This window comes from Oryx dammah, unplaced genomic scaffold, assembly GCF_014754425.2.
Source record: "Oryx dammah isolate SB20612 unplaced genomic scaffold, SCBI_Odam_1.1 HiC_scaffold_9, whole genome shotgun sequence".
Classification (NCBI taxonomy): domain Eukaryota; kingdom Metazoa; phylum Chordata; class Mammalia; order Artiodactyla; family Bovidae; genus Oryx; species Oryx dammah.
The window spans coordinates 3252314-3275141 of NW_024070193.1; the positions used below are offsets into that span (position 1 = coordinate 3252314).

Consider the following 22828-nt stretch of genomic DNA (forward strand, 5'->3'; position numbering starts at 1 on the left):
TTGGTGGGTGTCAAGTATGTGATTGGAATTCCAAACACCTGCGTTCTGTTCTCTCCCTCTTCCCTCAATATATCTCTGTACATACATACCTACACACAGAAGTTGTAGGCAGAAGCTAATGTTGTGGTTAACAGTGCCAGTATTTACTAGCCCTGTGACTTTGGGTAAGTTCTTTAACTTTTTTGAGCCTCAGTGTCTTCATCTGGACAGTGAATAGAACTTTCCTTCTAGAATTCAGGATTAAATGAGTTAAATGTAAATAAGGACCTTAGAAAAGTGAGTAGTAAATGCTCACAGTTTGAGTTATTGTCATGAAGAACTAGCTCTCTGGAAAAGACATTGAACTGGTTAATTGAGGCAAACTGAAATTTTTAGACAATGTGGTGTAGGGCAAAACTGGATTAGAACTCTGGGGAACTAATTTTGGCTCTGATGCTTTCAGCTGGTCACTTGGTGTCCAGGCCAGAAGTGTATTTAGAAAGAGAAGTAGTGGGGCTCATACTGTTAACAGAATTGTGCAGTGCTTTACAGTTTATGAAATTCTCTTGCAGGCATTATAGTGCTCAAGCCCTCCCAGGACATAATGGGAGAAGTCCTTTTCTTCCTCCCTATTTTCAAACGTTTCTAAAACCTTTCATCATTTTCTTATCCCTGTATTCCGAGCTCCTTGTGCAGGAAACACACCGGCCTGCTTTCAGCTTCCTTGAAGGTGTGGCTTACCTTTACTCCAGGCTCTTTCAGATACTCTTCCCTCTTCCTTAAAACCCACATTTGCTGTTGCTCCCCCTGTGCCCCCCCCAAGTCCTGCAGATGTCAGTCTAAGCCTCACTTCCTTAGGGAGTCCCTCTTTGATCCCCCATACCAGTCTAGATCAACTCCTTTTTCTTTATTTACAGTGTGTTCTTTACCTTTATAATATTTCTCTCACTGTGTAATTACACTCGGTAGTGTGATCATTTGATGGATACCTGTTCCTTTTACCTTATGAGAGCAGGAATAATCTTCCGCATCATTGTATTTCCAGCACTTAGCATAGTGGCCCAGTGACTACTTGTTGAATGATTGAATTGTTGATAATTTTGATCTCAGATAACAAAGCGGCTGCTCATTACTGGTGTCTTTTTATGTGGGCTTGTTTAGCGGTTAAGAAGCAGTGTCAGCAGTAAAATAAATACCTGTTACAGTATTTGGGTGAGTTAGGAAGTGGTTTCTAAGAGTGTGGCACTGTCTGCAGACACTGTGCGTGCGTCAGTCGTGCGCAGCTTTTTGCCTGTGCATGTAGTCCCCCAGGCTCCTCTGTCCGTGGGATTTCTCAGGCAGGAATACGGGAGTGGGTTGTGGTTTTCTATTCTAGGGTGTCTTCCCGATCCAGGGATTGAACCCACATCTCTTGTCTCCTGAATTGGCAGGCAGATTCTTTACCCCTGTGCCACCTGGGAAGTCCATAATATGTATAAGAAACCGGAGAGGAATCCTTTTTTACCCACCTAATGTGTTGATTTATGGTTTTTTATTTTTTTGAGATGAGAAATAGATAATTGTAAGTAAACTACGTGAAAGTGTGAATGGAACTCTAATAAACAGCATATATATTCATGCCATTTACTTTAACTGGAGGATTAAAGCACCAGTGTGATTTTTCTTGAAATAAAAAATGCTGGTCTTACTCTATCACAGAGGATCAAAGGACAAAGAGGAAGACTTAGTGAGCTTGCAGAGAGTTGGGAATTCAGTCTCTGTAGCCACTAATTTAAAATAGTTATCTTTTCAAAGATGAATCATGCAATAGAGTTATTGAAAATCACTTTGTAGTTGCTTTACTAACGTCACAAGCAGATTTGTCAGATATATATCAAGCTTCTGCTTAAGAGTCTGGTGAATGGAACATTTCTGTTGACTTATTTTACATAATACAGATTTTGCAAATGTTACAGTATTTTTTAAAGTCACCCTTCTTGGGTTCGATCCCTGGGTTGGGAAGATTCCTTGGAGAAGGAAATGGCAATCCACTCCAGTGCTATTGCCTGGAAAATCCCATGGACAGAGGAGCCTGGTAGGCTACAGTCCATGGGGTCGCAAAGAGTCGGACATGACTGAGCGACTTCACGTTCACTCTTTTATTTAATCACATATCTTTGGATTTTCTTTTCTGTCCTGTTTGAATTTTTTGGTATTATTTTTCAATCCAGCACTTCTGATTCCTTGAACTCCTTAGGGTAACCGAAGAACTCATAGTTTAGTGGAAAAGCTAAATATATCTATCTTTATATATATATGTATGTATTGTATCATTAAATTATTTGTTGCTTTTAGCAGTTTTATCTACCGTGACCTTTAAGTTTTGTTGTCATAAACATGCCTTTCAGAAAGAGGAAAAGCTTTGTGATAACCCCAGTTTATGAGGGCTTCTGGGAAGTTTTAGTGATTGTCTCCAAGAAGTCAAGTTACTCCTGTCTCTGGAACTATTAAGTAGGGAGATTCCCCGCTTGTGAGATGGGGAGGCGGGGAGCCGACCCTGAGACTGGGGTCGGGAACAGGGGCCTCTTGCTCCTGGGGCGGCGCGCCTGTGGCCCCGCCCCCTGCAGCCTTGGCACTGAGCACCGGCCCGTGTGTCTTGCTCCCCGTGTGTCTTGCTCCCCGTGTGTCTTGCTCTCCGTGTGTCTTGCTCCCCGACTGTCTCCACCTTTCGAGGACTCTCACTTGGGATTTTTACCCTTGAGTCCTCTTTCTTTTGAGCCGTGTGCTCCTTTAGTCCCAGAGCATCTGTGGAGCAGATGCTAGTCCCCCTTAAACAGTACTGCATGGGAAAAACCCAGGAAGGATCCGAGCTAAGGCTCATCAAGGCTAGCCTCCCACCGGCTGCGGAAGCCCTCTGTCAGAGGTTAGTTTCTTCTCCTCACTTTGTTGCTCCTTACCTTACGGGGAACTTCATGTAGACTTTTTCCTCCAGGTGTGATTATCATCTTTAACCGCACCTGTCACACATTGACAAGATAGGCTCTTCCTTACCTGTTGGAGTTTCTTTTGCCTCAGCCTACTCGGCCTGGGGGCTGAGATTCTCTTTGTGACTGTCCCATCCTGCCATTCTCTCCCCTTAGCCCTTGTCAGGGACAGCTGCTTCCTGCTTTCCATCCTTTCTTCAGGTATCCTGAGTGCTTGAGTTTAAGCAACAGGGACTCTGTACCCAAAGGCAAGTCTCCCTGGGAACACACAGCTAGTATAGCCACAGTGATGGTGGGGGATTGGATAGAGGACTTGAAAACCCAGATTAGGTCATTGGCGAAGGACACTCTTAGGGGACAGAAAGAGCAGCTTTCTACCCCAGCATCTGGGGTCTGGGAGCGGAGGGGTGGGAGGGGATTAGGATGGGAAAGGAAGAGACTGGTTCAGATACTCAGGTATCTTTCTGATTACCCATGAGCTCCAAGGAGCCTGTAATCATGACAGCCAGCCTGAGGCAAAGTGTGATTTTTAGGGACAATAAAAATTACCTGCTCCACTGTAATAAGAGGCCTTGAAGTCCATAATAGGAGGGCTTCCCTGGTGGCTGTCAGCGGTAAAGAACTCGTCTGCCAGGCCAGGCAATGTGGGTTCAGTCCCTGAAGGAGGAATTGGCAACGCACTCCATTTATTCTTGCCTGGGAAATCCCATGGACAGGGAAGCCTGGCAGACTGCAGTCCATGGGGTTGCAAAAGAGTTGAATGTGACTGAGTAAACGACAACAAAAGTCCATTAAAGGTGCTCGCTTCGGCAGCACATATACTAAAATTGGAACGATACAGAGAAGATTAGCATGGCCCCTGCGCAAGGATGACACACAAATTCGTGAATCGTTCCATATTTTAAAAAAAAAAGTCCATTAAAGGAGGTGAAACCTTCTAATATTATGAACAAGTAACACTGAAGACTAATTCCTTAAAGTGTTAAAGAAGTCATTAGGGAGGAATTTCATGCCAGCGATAGAAGAGGCTATCATTCTCTCCTGCTTGGATTGTGGAAAACGGGGTGAGTGGTATCCAAAGAGCGGGGAGAGAAGTGAGAGGTTGGTGGTCCAGAGAGCAGATCTGAGGTGGCATGGTTTTCCTGGGCGCCACCTGACATTTTTAAGAGCCACCTGGATGGCTCGTAGGAAGTTAATTCCATCAGGCTTCAGGATGTGTTTCCCCTGGTGGTGTTTATTATATAGTGTATCTGATTGTGTAGTGTTTGTCGAACATTCTAGAAATGGTGTTTGCAGTGCCCTCATTGCCTCTCACCCCTGCTCCATTGCTTCTGGAATAATGCATTCTTTTACTAGGTTGATTTGTGAATAAGCCTAGAATTATTGAAAAATCACCTTTTACCAAGGTTAAAAGCAGATGTCTCAAAGTGCATGTCAGCCTTTTGCTGAAAAGAATATGTTTATCAGTTCAGTTGCTCAGTCATGTCCGATTATTTGGGACCCCATGGACCGCAGCACACCAGGCCTCCTTGTCCATCACCAACTCCCAGAGTTTACTCAAACTCATGTCCATTGAGTCAGTGATGCCATCCAACCATCTCATCCTCTGTCGTCCCCTTCTCCTCCCGCCCTCAATCTTTCCCAGCTTCAGGGTCTTTTCCAGTGAGTCAGCTCTTCACATCAGGTGGCCAAAGTATTGGAGTTTCAGCTTCAACATCAGTCCTTCCAGTGAATACTCAGGACTGATCTCCTTTAGGATGGACTGGTTGGATCTCCTTGCAGTCCAAGGGACTCTCAAGAGTCTTCTCCAACACCACAGTGCAAAAGCATCAATTCTTCAGCACTCAGCTTTCTTTAGGGTCCAACTCTCATATCCATACATGACTACTGGAAAAACCATAGCCTTGATTAGATGGACCTTTGTCGACAAAGTAATGTCTCTGCTTTTTAATATGCGTAGTCTATGTTGGTCATAACTTTCCTTCCAAGGAGTAAGCGTCTTTTAATTTCATGGCTGCAGTCACCATTTGCAGTGATTTGGGAGCCCCCCAAAATAGTCTGACACTGTTTCCACTGTTTCCCCATCTATTTCCCATGAAGTGATGGGACCACATGCCATGATCTTCGTTTTCTGAATGTTGAGCTTTAAGCCAACTTTTTCACTCTCCTCTTTCACTTTCATCAAGAGGCTCTTTAGTTCCTCTTTGCTTTCTGCCGTAAGGGTGGTGTCATCTGCATATCTGAGGTAATTGATATTTCTCCCAGCAATCTTGATTCCAGCTTGTGCTTCATCCCACCCAGCGTTTCTCATGACGTACTCTGCATATAAGTTAAATAAGCAAGGTGACAGTATACAGCCTTGACATAGCCCTTTCCCGATTTGGAACCAGTCTGTTGTTCTATGCCCAGTTCTAACGGTTGCTTCCTGACCTGCATACAGATGTCTCAGGAGGCAGGTCAGGTGGTCTGGTATTCCCATCTCTTTCAGAATTTTCCACAGTTTGTTGTGATCCACACAGTCAAAGGCTTTACAGTACAGATTTTTTTAAACTTAAATTTTTAAAGAATTTATTATTTTTGGCTGCATTGAGTCTCTGTTACTGTGCGTGGGCTTTCTCTAATAGCAGCAAGGTGAGGGCTCCTCTCGGGTGTGTGGCCTTTTCCTTGTAGCGGCTTCTCTTGCTGGGGAGTGCGGGCTCTAGGTGCACAGGCTTCAGTAGTTGCAGCTACCAGGCACTAGAGCGCTGGCTTAGTAGTTGGGGCACGTGGCTTAGTTGCTGCGCAGCGTGTGGGATCTTCCTGTACTCAGGATCAAACCCATGTCCGCTGCACTGGCAGGCAGATTCTCAACACTGGCCGTCAGGGAAGTTCTAAATTTATGACATGTCTCTTTTCTGAAGAGGTAAAAGATAGTTTTTTAAAGTAGGAAAATTTTCAAGTGAAGAAAAGATGCATTTCATCAGAAGGCACATACAGATCTTCCTTGATTTATGATGGGTTTATTCATAAGTTGAAAATATACATAAAAATGCACTTGATACACCTAACCTACCAAAGACCGAAGCTTAGCCTTGTTTACCTTAAATATGCTCAGAACAGTGATGTTAGCCTGCAGTTGGGCAAAATCATGTAATGTAAGTCTATTTTATAATTACTGAATATCTCCAGTAATTCATTGACTACTATACTGAGAGTGAGAAACAGAATAATTTTAACAGTTTAATTGTTTAACTGTCACAGTAATAGTTGTAACAGTAGGCCATGTGACTGACTGGGAGGTAGCTGCTGCTGCCTGGCATCATGAGAGGATCCTAACCGTTTACTGCTAGCCTGGGAAGAGTTCAGAATTCACAAATCCAAGTGCAGTTTCTACTGAGTGCGTATCCCTTTCACACCATGGTAAAGTTAGAAAATCCTAAGTTGTACCACCTTAAGCTAGGGACCTTCTGTGCAGGAGTGCTCAGAGGAACGCCAGTCGTTAGCACTCCAAACTAGAATAATCTAAACGCTCATCAGCTGTAGAATGGATGAGTAAATAGTGCCAGAGGGATACTAGTTGGAATTGGCAACCCACTCCAGTGTTCTCGCCTGGAGAATCCCAGAGACGGGGGAGCCTGGTGGGCTGCCGTCTATGGGGTCGCACAGAGTCGGACGTGACTGAAGCGACTTAGCAGCAGCAGCAGTGATATCAAGCACATTGTAGGCGCTCCGAAAAGCTGTCCTGCTTTCCTCCCGTCTCTTGCTGGGCCACACTCATAGAAACAGGGAGCGTGCGTTTCGTCCTTGCCCTTGGGCCCTTGGTAAACTGAGGAGACCCCCAGTGTGCAGTGGCGTCCGGGACAGGTCTCCATGTGGGGGCCTGTAGCATTGCTCTGGCCACTGGGGACTCCACAGAGGCGAGAGCCCCTCCTGTTCCCCGCCAGTCCCTGCTCCCCCGCCTCCCCAGCCCCCACGCACCTCCACCGTCCTTTCCTGGACCCCAGACTTGGGACAGGGAAGAAGCAAGTTTCCTGTGGGCACAGGAAATCACCCGGCCCCAAAGCTAAGTCATCTTTGAGTCTCTTTCCGACAACAGGCTCTGTGCCTCAGCTTGGCCCTGCCGGTGTCCTCGTGGCATCTTCCGTGTGACGGGCACTCACTGAATCTGTCACTTGATCTGCTTCTTGCCTTTGGGTCGATCTGTGATTTCAAGTCTTGAGCTGTGTATCTCTTGTTTTTTAAGTTCTCAGGTGTTTTATATTTATATTTTTGCTTTTATTTTCTCATGAGTCCAGAGAGACTTCTGACAGGCACAGCATAATAAAACTTACACTGAACACCTCTCTGCCTGTCTAGAAGTCCTCTTGTTGTTGTTTAGTCACTAAGTTGTGTCCGACTCCTGCGACCCCATGGACTGGAGCCCATCAGGCTCCTCTGCCCCTGGGATTTCCCAGGCAAGAAGTTCTATACTATAGCAGTACTAGTATTTTGCAAACAGTTGTTGGTGTTGGTTTATTTTCAAATATTTGTGAGATTTATCCTAATTCAGCCCTTTCATTTTTCAGATGTGCAGTTTAATTAGAGTGAATTATAAATATTGTATGAGCATATAATACATATACATATGTAGTTAAATTTCGTGTGGCTCTTATGTTAAAATAAGGGGCCTATTCCTGATTATAATATGCATTTTAATATACAGTTTGTCGCTGCTTTCGTGTGACTTTGCAATTGGTGCTAGCAGTAGCGCCATGCACAGCATGCCTGCTGTGTGCCTGGCACAGCGTTAGGCCCTTTATGTATGGATTAAGATCTGTTCTTCATGATAATCTCACGCAGACCAGTATCAGATCAGCTTAGAAGCCTGCCCGGGCCTCTGAACCCAGTATATTTGTTTAGATGAGGAAATATCAAGGCAGTAAATCTTTAGTGTTACGTAATTTGGGGCCCCATAATAGATAAATAAGGGTGATGTGAATTAGCTCTTTGTGAAGGGGAAGGCAGGCTCACCCACCGCTGTCAGCCAAGACAGGGTTTCCTTGTCCCACGTGTTTATTGTCATTGGCGATGTCGGCCTCTCAGCCTGCCCCTGGGGAGCGCACGGCCAGGCTGTTCTTCAGCGCCCTGGGGTTCGGGTGTTCCTAGGCTGAGCCCCGCTCTCACTGCAGTGGGGTCTGCAGCCCCTCGCTGAAACCAGAGACACCCTGGTTGCACAGTTGGTCAGCTGGATGCTTCTGTAAATCTGGAAGAGTTGGTTAAAGCCTTCATTGTGTTCTCTTCTTTGTTGTTGAGAGAGATACTGATGTACTTGTGTTTGAAGGAGTTCATGTTCTGAAACCCCCTGCACGTAAGGCCAGGCGGTGGCAGTCTCACTTCTGCGTTCTGCGGTCCATATGATGGTGTTTGTGCCATGCCCTGTTGTCATCTGTGCGCTGGAAGACTTGCTAGTGCAGGTTAAGACTCTACCCCTAGTCTGTGGCCACCACTTTCTAACTGGCCTTCTGTGGACCATCCTTTTCTGTCCCCTCTTCACTGTCCCCCGAAGGATTTTTTTTTTTTTTGAAGAGCCAGGAATGGCCACTTCATCTCTCTGCTGCACCTCTGGTAGCTCTCGCTGCCTTCAGTGTCCGGCCCTCTCCTTGAGCGCTCCAGCCGCCTCCCCCAGGTTGCCTGCTGGTCCTCGACTCTGCGTCCTCCTGTGGTCTGCCCGTCTGTCTGAGCTCTGCTTGGAACTCTCCCACCCGCCCTCTGTCCGTTTGCTCCAGTCCACTTCACTTCAAGACCAGTCTTCTCGGCTTCTCTCCTGTGAAGCTGCCATCCCTTCTTCCTGCGGACTGTAGCATTTACCTTGCTCAGCTCTTCCTGGTTTCCTTCATAAGTTCTTCAAGGACAAGGACTTTCTCCTTTATGTCTTCTTGTTGTTACTCATGCTCAGTAGTCAACTTGTTGCCTAGTTATTTTAAAAGGATGGATGGTAGTTGAACTTGGTTAGTTTAAAACCACCATAGGAAAGTATTCCATAGTAGGTTGGTTTTATTGTTTAACTGAGGGTACGTGGTTTTCTGCTCTTTGGTTAATTAATGAGAAAAGGGGGGGGGTGCGGTGTTCCAGGGTTAGAAGGCGAGCGGGCAAGCGCCAACCTTTTGGAGCCTTGTGCTTCTGAACCGGGAGCTGCCCGCGTTAGTGTCCTGCCCGGGGTGCGGTGGCCCCGCAGCGAGTGTCCGTCACTCAGCACGGCGCTGCCTCGCTCTGCCAGCAAGGCTGTGGCCGAGGCCTTTGTCCAGTCTGTAGTGTCTAAGTAGGGTTTTCTGGTTTGTTTTTTTTTCTCAGATTTCAAACGCAGAATTATGTTGTACTAGTGAATATGGCTTTTCAAAGTACACATGGATATAACCCACTGTTCCCCAGAGCTGCTGTTTCTTGAAAGACACCCCCTACTTGGTAACCATCTCTCAATACCCTTTCCAAGGCTTTGCCCTTCCCTGTATCCCAGGGGCCACCTATGACTGGGGTAGCCAGGAAAACAAGCCCTGAGGGGAGCCTGACCCCCTGACATTGTCTTTTTTTCCTAGGGCATTTAAGTTAAAGGTCCCCCCTCACTTCCTGACCTCACTAGAGGATGCTGTTTTACTTATTTCTCACTACACTGTCAGGCCTGCAGGAAGCAGCCTCTGTCTTTAGTTTATACCTGAGGATAAGATGTGGTTTGCAGCTTAACATGTTTTTTCAAATATGATGAAATGGAATATGTTTTTAAAATTTTCTCTCTCTCCTACCTGGTCTCACTGGATTTAAATCAGTGTTGGGAGCAGTTTTCATAGTTTTAGTCTCTCTCATATTCTGTTAGTCTCTGCTTGCCTTTCCAGAGGTGCACAGTCGTCCTTGTTCATTTGTAAGCACTTCCTAAGCTGCTGTTGGTGATGCCTGTAGTTTCTTTGGTGGCAGAAAACTAACAGATCAAGAATTATAAGACATCAAGTATTGGGGTGGCCAAAAAGTTTATTCCGGTTTTTCCACAGCACCTTATGGGAAAAACTCAAACGAACTTTTTGGTCAATCCAATATATAAAGGAAGGTTGTTGCTCTGGGTATTGCATGTTTGCTATGGACCAAGAGGTTGGCATGGAAGCGAGAGCAAGGTGGGGAGGGGGCCGCTTGCCCCAACAGAGAGCAAGCCTGAGCTGTAAAGGGGTAGAGTCGGATGGTGAGTAGACAGAGGAAGGCAGGACCCCTGTGCAGGAGAGCAGAGAACCGCGAGCCACGTCCTCAGGGGAGCACGAGATGCAGCCGAGGAGTCACTGCAGACGGGTGAGGAGAGCTCAGATTGTTCCAGGAACGGGGTTGAAAATTGATTATCTATATTTGAAGAAAATTCATTGGACCCTTTGTCTACCTCTGGACTCGAGTTAATTTGCAGATGGATTGAGAACTTAAATGTGAGAGACTTAAACATATTAAAATTAGGCTTGTGACTTTGGGGTAGGACAGAATTTTCATAAATAAAAGTACAAACTGTAAAGAAAAAAAAATTCAGCCTTATGAAACTTAAGAACTTTCATTCATCGGAAGACACCATGAAGAAAGCAAGCAGATGAGCTGCAGAGTAGAAGACACTTATCATTTATATAATCACCAGAGGATTAATATGCAGCGTGGTTAGCTTTCCTGAACTTCACAGCTCACTGCTGCTTCTCTGAGGCCTAGGGTCTGCTATCACCAGTCATTAGCAGTATCTTGTGGCCCCCTGAGCCTTGGCTGAGGGTGATGAGTCCTGCAAATTGAGTGTTAAAGTGAGTCACTACGGAAAGGTTTCTGAGTTACTGTCAGACAGTCACCTGTAAAATCCTTTTCACCTCATATCTTGGAGGTTCAAGCACCTCTTTTAGGGAAACCTGGTAAAAAGGTATGCCTTTCTAATACTTTATTTCTCTACTCTAATACTCAATGATACTTCCCTAAACTATTTTTTTAATACTCAAGTTCATGTATTTCTTGCATCAAAATGCAGTTGACGGCAGCACAAATGCGCGTAACACCTCAAAGTGTTACAGTCACAGCTACATATTTGGACTTTATTTCTTAATGTAGTGTAACTGTTTAGATTTTATTTCTTAATCTAGTATATCTGTTTGCTGTCTTTATCCATCTGATTCCTTAGCGAGCTCTTATTTAAGATTTTGAGGAAAAAAGATTAGAGCTCTAGACTTTTCATGTGTAGTAGTGGTGTTTTTATCAAGTTGATTTCTGGTACATGTGAAGTCATTCCTTTTTCCTCTGTCTCTTAGTGGGAACCAGACTGTAATAGGGGAAGAGACAAGAGTGTTTCTCAAAGCTTTTTCTTGTAGAAACAAAGAGGAGTAAACAAATGTTAAAATTCTTGACTACTTATTAAAAGAATAAATGATCGGAAATAATTTTCCCTTGTCTTGGACCTGATCTTGTTTTGTGAAGGCGATCCACTGACACTGGTGACCTGGGGTCATTGTCAAGGTCGGTGTAATACCTGCTCTTACAGGACAGTGATCCTTGAAGTCAGGGGCCATTCTTCTCTTATTTGTCTGTCATGGTTTCATTCTCCATTTCTCTCTCATTTTGGAAATAAAATAATCTGAAGAGGAATTAGTGATAATAGAAGTGGCGGCTGTCTAATAGTGGATAGAATAATACAGAAGGTTACCAGAGTGGAAAAGTTCTGTAGACATCAGTGCTTAAAGTAACACTTCAGGTGAGAACTGTGGAAAGTGCTCTGTGCAGTAGCATTGCAGAGTATTCAGTGCCTGGGAGGGGCCGGGCACCCGGACCGTGTGTGCATTTTGTGTGCTGCACACTTGATGGGCCCGTGTAGGTTTTGTGTGTGAATGCTGAGAGTAAGTTACACAAGAGCTTTAGATTCCTGTTAACCATGGATTTGTGCAGTCAGTAGTGAAGTCTGCCTTGTCCAGAATGTGGGTCCAAAGTGGAGTCCCTTTATCCTAGGTTCACTATGGCAGAGTTATTGGAAAGGGTTTAGGGACTACTCAGGGTTTCCTTGATGGCCCAGAGGGTAAAGAATCCACCTGCAGGGCAGGAGGTCCCCTGGAGAAGGGAATGGCTACTCACTCCAGTATTCTGGCCTGGAGAATCTCATGGATAGAGGAGCCTGGCGGGCTGCAGGCCGTGGGGTCGCAAAGAGTCGGACACGACTGGGCGACCGACACATAGAGGCCCTCGGGGGAGCGTTGCTGCATGACCAGAAGGACCAGGGGTCAGTGTCATCAAGGTGCCTGCACTCCAGTGCTCCTGACCTAGGAGACCAGCACCACTGTGGCTCTTGAGATGATCTTCCTCGATTTTGAGGCAAATGATGGCATACTTTTTCTAGTAAGATAAAGCTGAATTATTTGTGTTTCTAACTTAAAGAGGACTTAAAAATATAAGTTGATAAATTTATGGGTACCGTATTCTTAGCCCACTTCAGTAATGTCGTCTCTTTACTGCTTTTGTTAATGTCTGCTTTTTAACTCCTGAGTGAGGGGTGTTACACCGGCAGGGCTCTGCTCCCTGCTTGGTCACTAGTAACATAAGCATGGTTGCTGAGAGCAGTCTAGGGCTCTGTCTGGAAGTTGACCTTAACAGCTTTCTCAGGTAGCCGCCTTTGCGTTCAGCATGCTGTGACCCGGGGCCATCCAAGTAGGTGTCACCCACCTGCCTGAGAGGTGAGCCAAGCTGTCACAACTCAAGAGACCTGGCAAAGTTCCAGATTCATCTTTGTGTTTACCAGGGGGGATTCTTGTCCCCAAACAAGTGTTTCTACTGATCAGTATTGGTAGCTGTGATTGAAGAAGCTGGTTAGCTTGTGGTCTGAGGACAAAATCTGCGCCAGACAGTACCAAAGGAGAATTTTGATGACTAATGTTTTTCAAGGAGGCTGGTTTCTGCCCACCTGATGGAAGTCGCTGCATCTTTCCAAACAGGTTCTCTAATGGTCTTGCTTCACCATGGCTGCAAATGCGGAGGGGCTGGTGCAGCACAGAGCGGGGACCCGGCCGGTGGCTGAGGTGAGTGACGGCGGCTGGCCCCCCAGCTGGCACTCTCGCTCTTACAGCAGAAGTACATCAGTGTGCACCGCCCTTTAAATTGGTCCCGACGCAGCCAGCATGCAATCCGAACCCAGAGCAGGGTGCTGCCTTTGAAGACGAGCTAAAACCACAAGACTCCTCAAGTTCCTTTGCATAAATAGGGTGGCCTAGCTGCTTACAATGAGGTGACGTTAAAGATTTTACCTTGAACAAAAACTCAAAGAGTTTGATGCTTGTCAGGCTTGTGAAAGTATAAGTTCAAGTCCCAGGCTCTTAGTTTCTTGCACATTTGATACTCTTAACACCGTGTGTGGTGGGGAGTGGATTCTGTGCAGTCCACAGTCACTGTTGACCTTCTTCCCTGTCCTGGGAGTTTTGCTAAGTGGCTCAGTGGTAATGAATCCGCTTGCCAGTGCGAGAGACTCCTGGGTTGGGAAGATCCCTGGGGAAGGAAATGACAACCCACTCCAGTATTCTTGCCTGGGAATTGCCATGGACAGAGGAGCATGGTGAGGTATAGGCCATGGGGTCGCAAAGAGTCGGACACGACTTAGCAGCTAAACAACAAGAAATACGGAGGTGACTGAGCCATCAGTCTTAGCTTTAGTATTCTCGGGGGCTGGTTAGGGAGTGTTTATAAAATGCGGAGACGTAGAGCTCCATGCGTGGAGGGGAGTCCTGGAGGCTGTCCTAGACCCCAGGAGGTAGGGTTGGAACCTGGCGGGTGCTGACAGGGCTTCTTAAGTCAGAAACCTGTGCAAAGACAGGGCGGAGACATGAAGTCCCTTGGTCTAGGCAGGCAGCCCGAGGTGTCCAGAAGGGAAGTAGGGCCAGATCGTCTCACTGTGTGCCAGCGCTCCACAAGGGCTTCAGTCCTCAGCGGCTTTCTGAGGTTGATTTGATCGCTGAAAGTGAAGGTGAGGAAACCAAGGCTCAAAGAAGCAATTGGCCAAGGGCACGCTGACCCTGTTGTGTTTCACTTCTTCTGAAGCTCCTGTGTAAACTGTGCTTCGTGCTGCAAATAAGAGCCATTAGGAGGATTCAGAGTTGTATTTTTGAGCCACTAATCATATTCCTAGAGTGCAGAAGCAGGTTTACCGAAGAATGGACATTTAAAGAAAGGATTTTTTAAAGTAAAAAGTACACATATGCCAGCTTAAATCAGTAAAAATGGTGAGCAGATTTTTCAGATTTTCGATAAAGCATTAATTTTAAGACGACAGTATAATCATCCCTTTCACCCAGCAAATCATCAGTTCAGTTCAGTCACTCAGTCGTGTCCGACTCTTGGTGACCCCGTGGACTGCAGGCTTCCCGTCCATCACCCACTCTCAGAGCTTGCTCAAATTCATGTCCATCAAGTCAGTGATGCCATCCAACCATTTCATCCTCTGTCGCCCCCTTCTCCTCCTGCCTTCAACCTTTCCCAGCATCAGGGTCTTTTCTAATGAGTTGGCTTTTACATCAGGTGGCCAAAGTATTGGAGCTTTAGCAAATCATGATTAATTCATGTCTTTAACCGTCAACAAATCATGGTTAGTTTTAACTGAAGATGAAAGCAGACAGATTTCACAGATTTTTCAATATTATATTTTTTAAAGAGCTCCAGAGCTGTGGAAATACCAGGGTTAAGATGCTTGTGTTTATTTGTTGCATTAGTTTGTGATAGGAACAGTTATCTTGAAAATCATTGTTGGCTTTTCATATTTAGGGTTATTTTGCATTTAATACAGTTTCTAGTTGACACAGACTTGGAGACTAGTATATGGATCACTGCCTTAAGAAGTCATCATTACGGCTTATGGGTTTATTTAGTTACATATAGTACTGACCTATAGTAACTTAAAGGATAATATAAGCTTTGTGTATGTATTCAGAAAATTTACTAGCTGAAATTTTCTGTCATATGCCTTATTTCCATGAGGAAATGGAATTTCATGTATAATAGTGCAACTATTGATTCCCATGGCACAGAGTACATTTTGTGGAGACTTCCACAAGAATAGGCATTGTTAATTTGAAGAACAAAAGCAATCTTCCTATTTAAACTATTCCCTATATTTCCATGATTATTTTGAAATTTTAAGCTTAATGACTTAAAACTATTAACATATAGTATCTGTATAACACTAGGTCAGCCAAATGTGTAAGAGAAGCTGCAGGTCATCATTTTGTTGCTAAACAGTAATTGAGTGGGAATAAATCTTTTTAGTTCGGGGTTAATAGCAGTCAGTTTGGGATAGTGGTTCCTTCGTTCAGCAGACGATGAAGGGCCCCTTCCCTGCCTGTTCCCCAGAAGCCCACACCAGTGAGTAACAGGCCTGGGGATCTGCTCCCCAGACTCTGTTGCAGGGATGAGGCACGAGACAGGCTGCCCTGGAGGATGGGCTCTCCAGGGATCAGAAAGATGCGGGTTCAAATCCAGTCCCTGCCCCTTGCCGTCAGTGGCTGCGTGTGCCTCGGTTCCTGATTTAGAAAACGGGAGGAGGAGAGTCCCTGTCATCTTGTGGGATTGTTGTGAGAGGTCATTGAAATACAAACGTGTAGGAAACTTTAGCAGGTCCCTCCCTAGTGGCTCAGATGGTAAAGAAGCAGCCTGAAATGTGAGAGACCTGGGTTCGATCCCTGTATTGAGAAGATCCCCTGGAGAAGGGAATGGCAACCCACTCCAGTATTCTTGCCTGGAGAATTTCAGTTTCATGGACAGAAGAACGTGTTGGGCTATAGTCTGTGGGATTGCAAAGCATTGGACACAACTGAACAACTAACAATTTCTTCTTTCTTTTCTTGCTTTTGCCATATGAATGAGATATAGCAACATTGTCACTTGTGTAAATGATTTTTTCCCAAGTACTCAGAACAATCTTTTTTTGCTATAGACCAGAGAAATCACATTACCAAAATAACTAGGAAAGATGGATCATACAAAATAACTTGGTGTACTATAATGTATTCAGATTTTTTCAGGTATTCAGAGAGTGTAATACAGTGGTCAGGAGTATAGACTCTGGAAAAATTTCCTGGTTAAAATCCTGGCCCTGCTGCTCACAAACTGTGTGACCTATTTTTTTTGGAATTGTTTATGAAGAATAGCTAATTTTCTTTAAACATCTGGTGGAATTCAGTACTGAAGCCGTGTGGGCTGGGGCTTTTTTTGCAGGTAGGGTTTTAGTTCCTCATTTAGTCTCGTCACTAGTTATAGTTCTATTTGTATTGTCTTTTTTTCTTGAGTCAGTTTCAGGAGTTTGTGTCTTTTTGAGGAAAACAAGGTTGGTTAATAGGTATTGGAGAGGGCGTGGAGAGGTTGGAAACCTGTATCGTTGGTCATAATATCAAATAGTGCAGCCGCTTTGGAAAACAACTTGGCAGCCCTTCAGAAGTGAGCATGACGTTGCCGCCTGGCCCAGCAGCCCCACGGCAAGCTGCAAACCCAAAAGAGATGGAGCGAAAACTGGCCCACCAGTGTTTACAGGAGTATTCAAAATAGGCAAAAGGTAGAAGTGGTTACATGTTCAACAGCTGATAAATGAGTAACAAAATGTGGTATATCTAGACCGTAGAATATTATTGAACCATAAAAAGGAATGAGTTACTGATAACATGCCATAGCATGGATGCACCTTGACAGCATTATACTAAGTGAAAGAAACTAGTCACAGAAGACAGCATATCATTCCGTTCCTATGAAGTGTCCAGAACAGGGGACTCTGCAGAGACGGAAGGTAGATTACAGTGCTTGCCTCAGTCTGGATATTGGAATTGATACCTTTCTGAGGTGTTGAGATTTTTCTGAAATTTATTGTGGTAAAAGGTTGCACATATCTGTGTATATACAAAAAACCTTTGACTTGTACTCTTCAAATAGAGTGTATGGTAGGTGAATTATATCTCAATAAAAACTTGTTTTTAAAAAATAACCCATAACAGCAACTAGATGCCACTACCAAAATTAGGGGATATTTTCCAAAATAAAAAAACAAAAAGAAAAAAAAAAACCCAAACTAAAAGGACACAAAAACTAAAAGGATTTGTGACTTCTGCTTTTTAGTTAGAATTATATACTTTGTAAAACAGTAAAACTTGATGACATATGCATTAAAAACAATAGTGTGTACAGTTTCGTTCCAGTTTTGTAAGATATTTATGGTTAACATGTACCTGTCACTATATAATATAGTGTGCCTGGTATTATGCTTTAGCTCATCACCTCATTTAATACTTCAGTTAATACTATAAGGGAAACATTACTTTCCCCACTTTAAATAAGAGGAAACTAAGAGGTAGAAAGATCGCTTTGCCGTATCTGAGTAACTTCAGAGCCCAGACTTTCATATGGCACAGTAGGTTTATATTTTATTCTATGAGAAACATCTTTTTCTCAGTTTTATTGAGATACAGTTTACATATAGTACTGTGTAAGCTGTATATTAAAAAGTGGAAACATTACTTTGCCAACAAAGGTGCGTCTAGTCAAAGCTGTGGTTTTTCCAGCGGTTATGTACGGATGTGAGAGTTGAGTATAAAGAAAGCTGAGTGCCGAAGAATTGATGCTTTTGAACTATGGTGTTGGAGAAGACTCTTGAGAGTCCCTTGGACTGCAAGGAGATCCAGTCAGTCCTAAAGGAGATCAGTCCTGAATGTTCATTGGAAGGACTGATGCTGAAGCTGAAACTCTAGTACTTTGGCCACCTGGTGGGAAGAACTGACTCACTAGAGAAGACCCTGATTCTGGGAAGGATTGAAGGCGGGAGGAGAAGGGGACGAGAGAGGATGAGATGGTTGGATGGCATCACTGACTGAATGGACGTGAGTCTGAGCAAGCTCCGGGAGTTGGTGATGGACAGGGAGGCCTGGCGTGCTGCAGTCCATGGGGTCTCAGAGTTGGACACGCCTGAGCGCCGAAGTGACCTGAAGCTGTAAGGTGTGCAGCGTGATTTGATGCATACATATCATGAAATGATTAGCACAGGAAGTTTAGTGATCATCCATCGTCTTACATAGATACAAGCTAAAGGAAAAGGAAAATAAATATTTTTTCCTTACAATGAGAACTCTTAGGTTTTATTTACTCTTGTTAACAACTCTCATATATATCATTGAGCAGTGTTAATTATGTTAATCGTATTCTGAGTTACATTCCTAGCATGCATTTATCTCATAACCGGAAGTTTGTACCTTTTGACCACCTTCCTCCAGTTCCCTCTTCCTCCACCTCTGATAACCACAGATCTGAATTCTTTGTGTGTGTGTGTGTGTGTGTGTTGAGGCAAAGACGGCCCACACCACCATGTTCCCAGTGCACCGCATCATGGTTCAGTATTTCTCTATATACATTGCAGGTGACCCCACGGTGGCTTCTTTTTTTAAAATACCGTAAATGCTGACAGCGTTTAGTTGTCTTGAATTTGGGCAATTTTGTTTATACCTTCATTTTCCAAATTTTAGTTGTAACATTTTGTAAAGTCAATAACTCTTATTTAAAGAAATTAAAACTATTCTTTCGTGGTCACAGAGTGTCCAAGGCATGGCTAGATCCAGGCTTCTACTAAATGTGTGTGCTATAGAATTGACTATGACATTTCATAAAGAATATGGGTTAATTTTTTTAAAGGGGCCAGTTGACAGTTGAGGGTTTGTAGCTGAAACAGTGGAAGGCTGGATCATATGTAACAGCATTAGTTTTACTTGTCATATCTTTGAAATGATCTTTGAAATGGAAGACCCTGTCACCACTGAGAAAATACCCAAATTCTTATGACCCTAATTCCTTCTTTTATCATCAGGACTTGCATCACTGTTGCAGAAAATGTCACACTTCTAAGGGAATGTTTAAAAACCTAGGGCACTCCCTGTACTTGGAAAAAACTCCTTATTGGCAAGACTACATCCTTAAGTGGAAGAAAGCAAACTCATTGCTCCAGTTTCAGGTTTTCAGTGTCCTGAAAAGACACAACTCATTACATTTTATTATTCTGCCCTCTTACAAACTTGCATTTAAGTTCTCATTTTCTTATAGTATGTATACATTGATTTAAATGTTGGCCAGTATTATGTTTGGCTAGAGACAGAACAGGAAGCTTCTGAACCACCCCCACCCTTTCCTTAACCTCAAGTCTCTAAATTTGATTTCTTCTGGTATTTAACTCCTTATTCTAAAAGTATCTTTACCTTGCCTTTTTTTTTTTTTTAATTTTTTAATCAGTGTTAGACATTGCCCTTTTTTAGGAGAGAGGTTTTTTTTTTTTTTAATTGGGGTAAAATATAAAATTTAAAATTAGAACCATTTTAAGGGTACCGTTCTGTGACATTGACTACATTATTATATAACCATTACCACTACCTATCTTCAGAACTTTTCATCTCTCCAAACTGAAACTCTCCACCCCCCACCCTTTTTTAAACTCTGTATCCTTTAAACACTTAATAACTATTCTTTCCTCCCCTCTACCCTGGCAGTATTTTATTCTTTTTGATGCTGTTGTAAATGGAATTATATACTTAATTTTTTTTTTTTGAGCATCATTGTTAATTGTGTAGAAGTGCAGCTGATGTTTGTGTTGATTCTGTATCCCACAGCTTAGCTGAATTTGTGTATTTTACCAGATGTGTGTAAATGCGAGAGAGAGAGATCAAGGTTTCTCTGTGGTAGATCATGCCATCTGTGTGCTTACTCCCTCAGTCGTGTCCGACTCTGCGATTTAATGGACTGTAGCCTCTAGGCTCCTCTATCCATGGGATTCTCCAGGCAAGAACCCTGGAGTGGGTTGTCATGCCCTCCTTCAGGGGATCTACCCGACCCCAGTCTCCTACATTGCAGACAGATTCTTTACTAGCTGAGCTACCAGGGAAGCCCCGTGTCATCTGTGAATAGAGAAAATGTTACTTCTCCTTTTCAGTTTGGATGCCTTGTGCTTATTTTTCTTGCCTAATCATTCTGGCTGGAACTTCCAGCATGTGGACTGAAAGAGGTGAAAGCAGTCATCCTTGGCTTTCTGGCCTTAGAGAAAGATTTTCATCACCAAATGTGATGTTAGCTGTTATATGACATATTTACTATGTTGAGATAGTTTCCTGCTATTACTAGTTTGTTGGATGTTTTTGTTAAAAACGGGTGTTGAGTTTTGTTGGGAATGAACCCCCTTGGGCTTCCCAGATGGTGCTAGTAGTAAAGAATCTGCCTGCAAATGCAGGAGACGCATTGGAGGTGAGGGTTCGATCCTGGGGTTGGGAAGATCCCCTGGAGGAAGAAATTGCACCCCACTCCAGTATTCTTGCCTGGAAAATTCCATAGACAGTGGAGCCTGGCAGCTACAGCCCATGGGGCTGCAAAGAGCTGGACACGACAGAGCACACAAACCCCAGTTAGTCATGGTGTATAATCTTTTTAACATGCTGCTCTTAGCACTTTGCTGGAATTTTGTTGAGGCTTTTAAGTTGGTATTCATAAGGGATATTGATCTATAGTATTCTTTTCTTCAGTCTTTGCCTAACTGGTACCAGGGCAGTGTTGGCTTCATAGAATGAGTTTGGGAGCGTTCCCTCCTCTTCAGTTTTTTGTAGGAGTTTGAGAGGAACGGTGTTAATTCTTCTTCAGATGGTTCAGTAGAATTCAGTAGGACAGGGCCAGGGTTTTTTGAGGGGTGAGAAGGCTTGATTACTGATTCACTCTTACGAGTTAAGGTCTACTCAGATTTTCTGTTTCTTCATGATTCAGTCTTGGTATGTTACATGTTTCTAGGGATTTGTCCATTTCATCTAGGTTATCCAGTGTGTTGTTATACAGTTGTGCACCGTGCTTGCTTATAATCCTCTCTCTTTCTGCAAAATCAGTAATAAGTTTTTTACAACTTCTCTACCATATTGGAGATACTAGGAATTATGACATTATCACAGATACTTCCTAGTATCTCCAGTAGACTTGTAGAACTCTCTGAATACTATTTTTCATACATCAGAGGAATTTTCAGTTTCCTTTATTTTCCTGTGAAAACATTCCTCCTCAAGTCCTCTGACCTCCTGCTCCAGTGCTTACTGATGGCTTTTTAAGCCAGCTGCACAGCTGTCACCCTTTATTTCTCTCTTGCTTGGGATTCTTTCCTTGAGTTATGTCTTTTTCCTTTTTTAAAAAATAAAGTAACATGCTCAAATAACTTCCTAAGAAACAGTGCATCAGAAGTGAATTGTTTTTAGATCTTAGATATCTAGATATGTCTTTATTTACATTCACATGCTTGAGTAATAGTTTGATGGAGATAGAAATCTAAGTCGAAAATATTTTACTTCAGAATTACACAGCGTCATTTTATTGTCTCCCAGCTTTGGGAAGCCACTGATGTTCTCAGTCTTTGTGCGAGTCCCTCGCCCTCTTTCTTTCTTGCCTTTTCTGTTCCCTCCCTCCATTGTTAAGACTCTCTCTTAATCCCTGTTGTTCTGAAATTTCACAGTCACGTCTCTTAGTGTAGTTATTTTTTCATACATTGTGCTGGGCACTCAGAGGGTCCTTTCAATCTACAAACTCGCGACCCCCTGTTGAAATTGTTTGACACTAGTTCTCTGATCGTTTCTTTCCTCAGTGCTTTTCCAGTCTCTTTCCAGAACTCATTAAGTGGATACTGGAGCTCTGGAACTAATCCTCTCATTTCCTCATCTTTTATCTCCTGTTTCCAGCTTCCTCCTGTTTCTCCTTTTGGAGAGATTTCCTGACTTAGATCTGTCTTCAGGTCTCCCAGTTGCTTGAACATACTAGTTAACCTTTCTGTTCCAACTATCAAATGGCTTAATGATGGTACTTCCTGTGGAGGGTTACCGTTCAGAGATAGTGTGTCTAGAGCATGACATACAGTAATCATATGTTGCAGCAGTCAGGGCCCAGCTCCAGTTGCTGCTACAATTTTGTTTTCTTCTTGCTGTCTCATTTTTCATTTAAGGAATTTTTTTTCTGGTTTTCTTTTATAGCAACTTTTTTCTTTTATTTTCCTTTCTTGATTGAAATTTTATTGGTTGTTTTTGAGGATCAGTACACAGATATTTCAGTTTGTTCACAATTTGTAATGTGTGTACCAAGCATCTGAAAAACCATGTAGTTGGGAGTTATATTACTTCAGTTTAGTTCAGTCGCTCAGTTGTGTCCGACTCTTTGCGACCCCATGAATCGCAGCACGCCAGGCCTCCCTGTCCATCACCAAATCCCGGAGTTCACTCAGACTCGCGTCCCTCAAGTCAGTGATGCCATCCAGCCGTCTCATCCTCTGTTGTCCCCTTCTTCTCTTGCCCCCAATTCCTCCCAGCATCAAAGTCTTTTCCAGTGACTCAGCTCTTCGTATGAGTTGGCCAAAGTACTGGAGTTTGAGCTTTAGCATCATTCCTTCTAAAGAAACCCCAGGGTTGATCTCCTTCAGAATGGACTGGTTGGTTCTTCTTGCAGTCCAAGGGACTCTCAAGAGTCTTCTCCAACACCACAGTTCAAAAGCATCAATTCTTCAGCACTCAGCCTTCTTCACAGTCCAACTCTCACATCCATGCCTGACTACTGGAAAAACCATAGCCTTGACTAGACGGACCTTTGTTGGCAAAGTAATGTCTCTGCTTTTGAATATGCTATCTAGGTTGCTCATAACTTTTCTTCCAAGGAGTAAGCGTCTTTTAATTTCATGGCTGCAATCACCATCTGCAGTGATTTTGGAGCCCCCAAAAATAAAGTCTGACACTGTTTCCACATCTATTTCTCATGAAGTGATGGGACTGGATGCCATGATCTTCGTTTTCTGAATGTTGAGCTTTAAGCCAACTTTTTCACTCTCCTCTTTCACTTTCATCAAGAGGCTTTCTAGTTCCTCTTCACTTTCTGCC

At 43.7% G+C, this 22828-nt stretch overlaps 1 protein-coding gene and 1 non-coding gene across 7 annotated transcripts in view; both read left to right on the forward strand.

The window, feature by feature from the left end:
* The window catches only part of NR2C2 (nuclear receptor subfamily 2 group C member 2), a 109705-nt gene that overhangs the window by 2050 nt on the left and 84827 nt on the right, over positions 1 to 22828 (forward strand). For 4 of the 6 annotated variants that reach the window (XR_005722141.1, XM_040246694.1, XM_040246697.1 and 1 more), the window contains exon 2: positions 12875 to 12958. The exons of the other annotated variants lie outside the window; for them this stretch is intronic. Coding sequence is in view for 3 of the 4 variants with exons in the window: in XM_040246694.1 (XP_040102628.1) it covers positions 12899 to 12958 (60 nt within the window). In the remaining variant the exon portion in view is untranslated. The remainder of the gene's footprint in view (positions 1 to 12874; positions 12959 to 22828) is intronic. 6 annotated transcript variants of the gene reach the window in all.
* On the forward strand, positions 3740 to 3846 carry LOC120868485. The gene has a single exon (XR_005722229.1). It is a non-coding gene; the product is annotated as a U6 spliceosomal RNA (small nuclear RNA).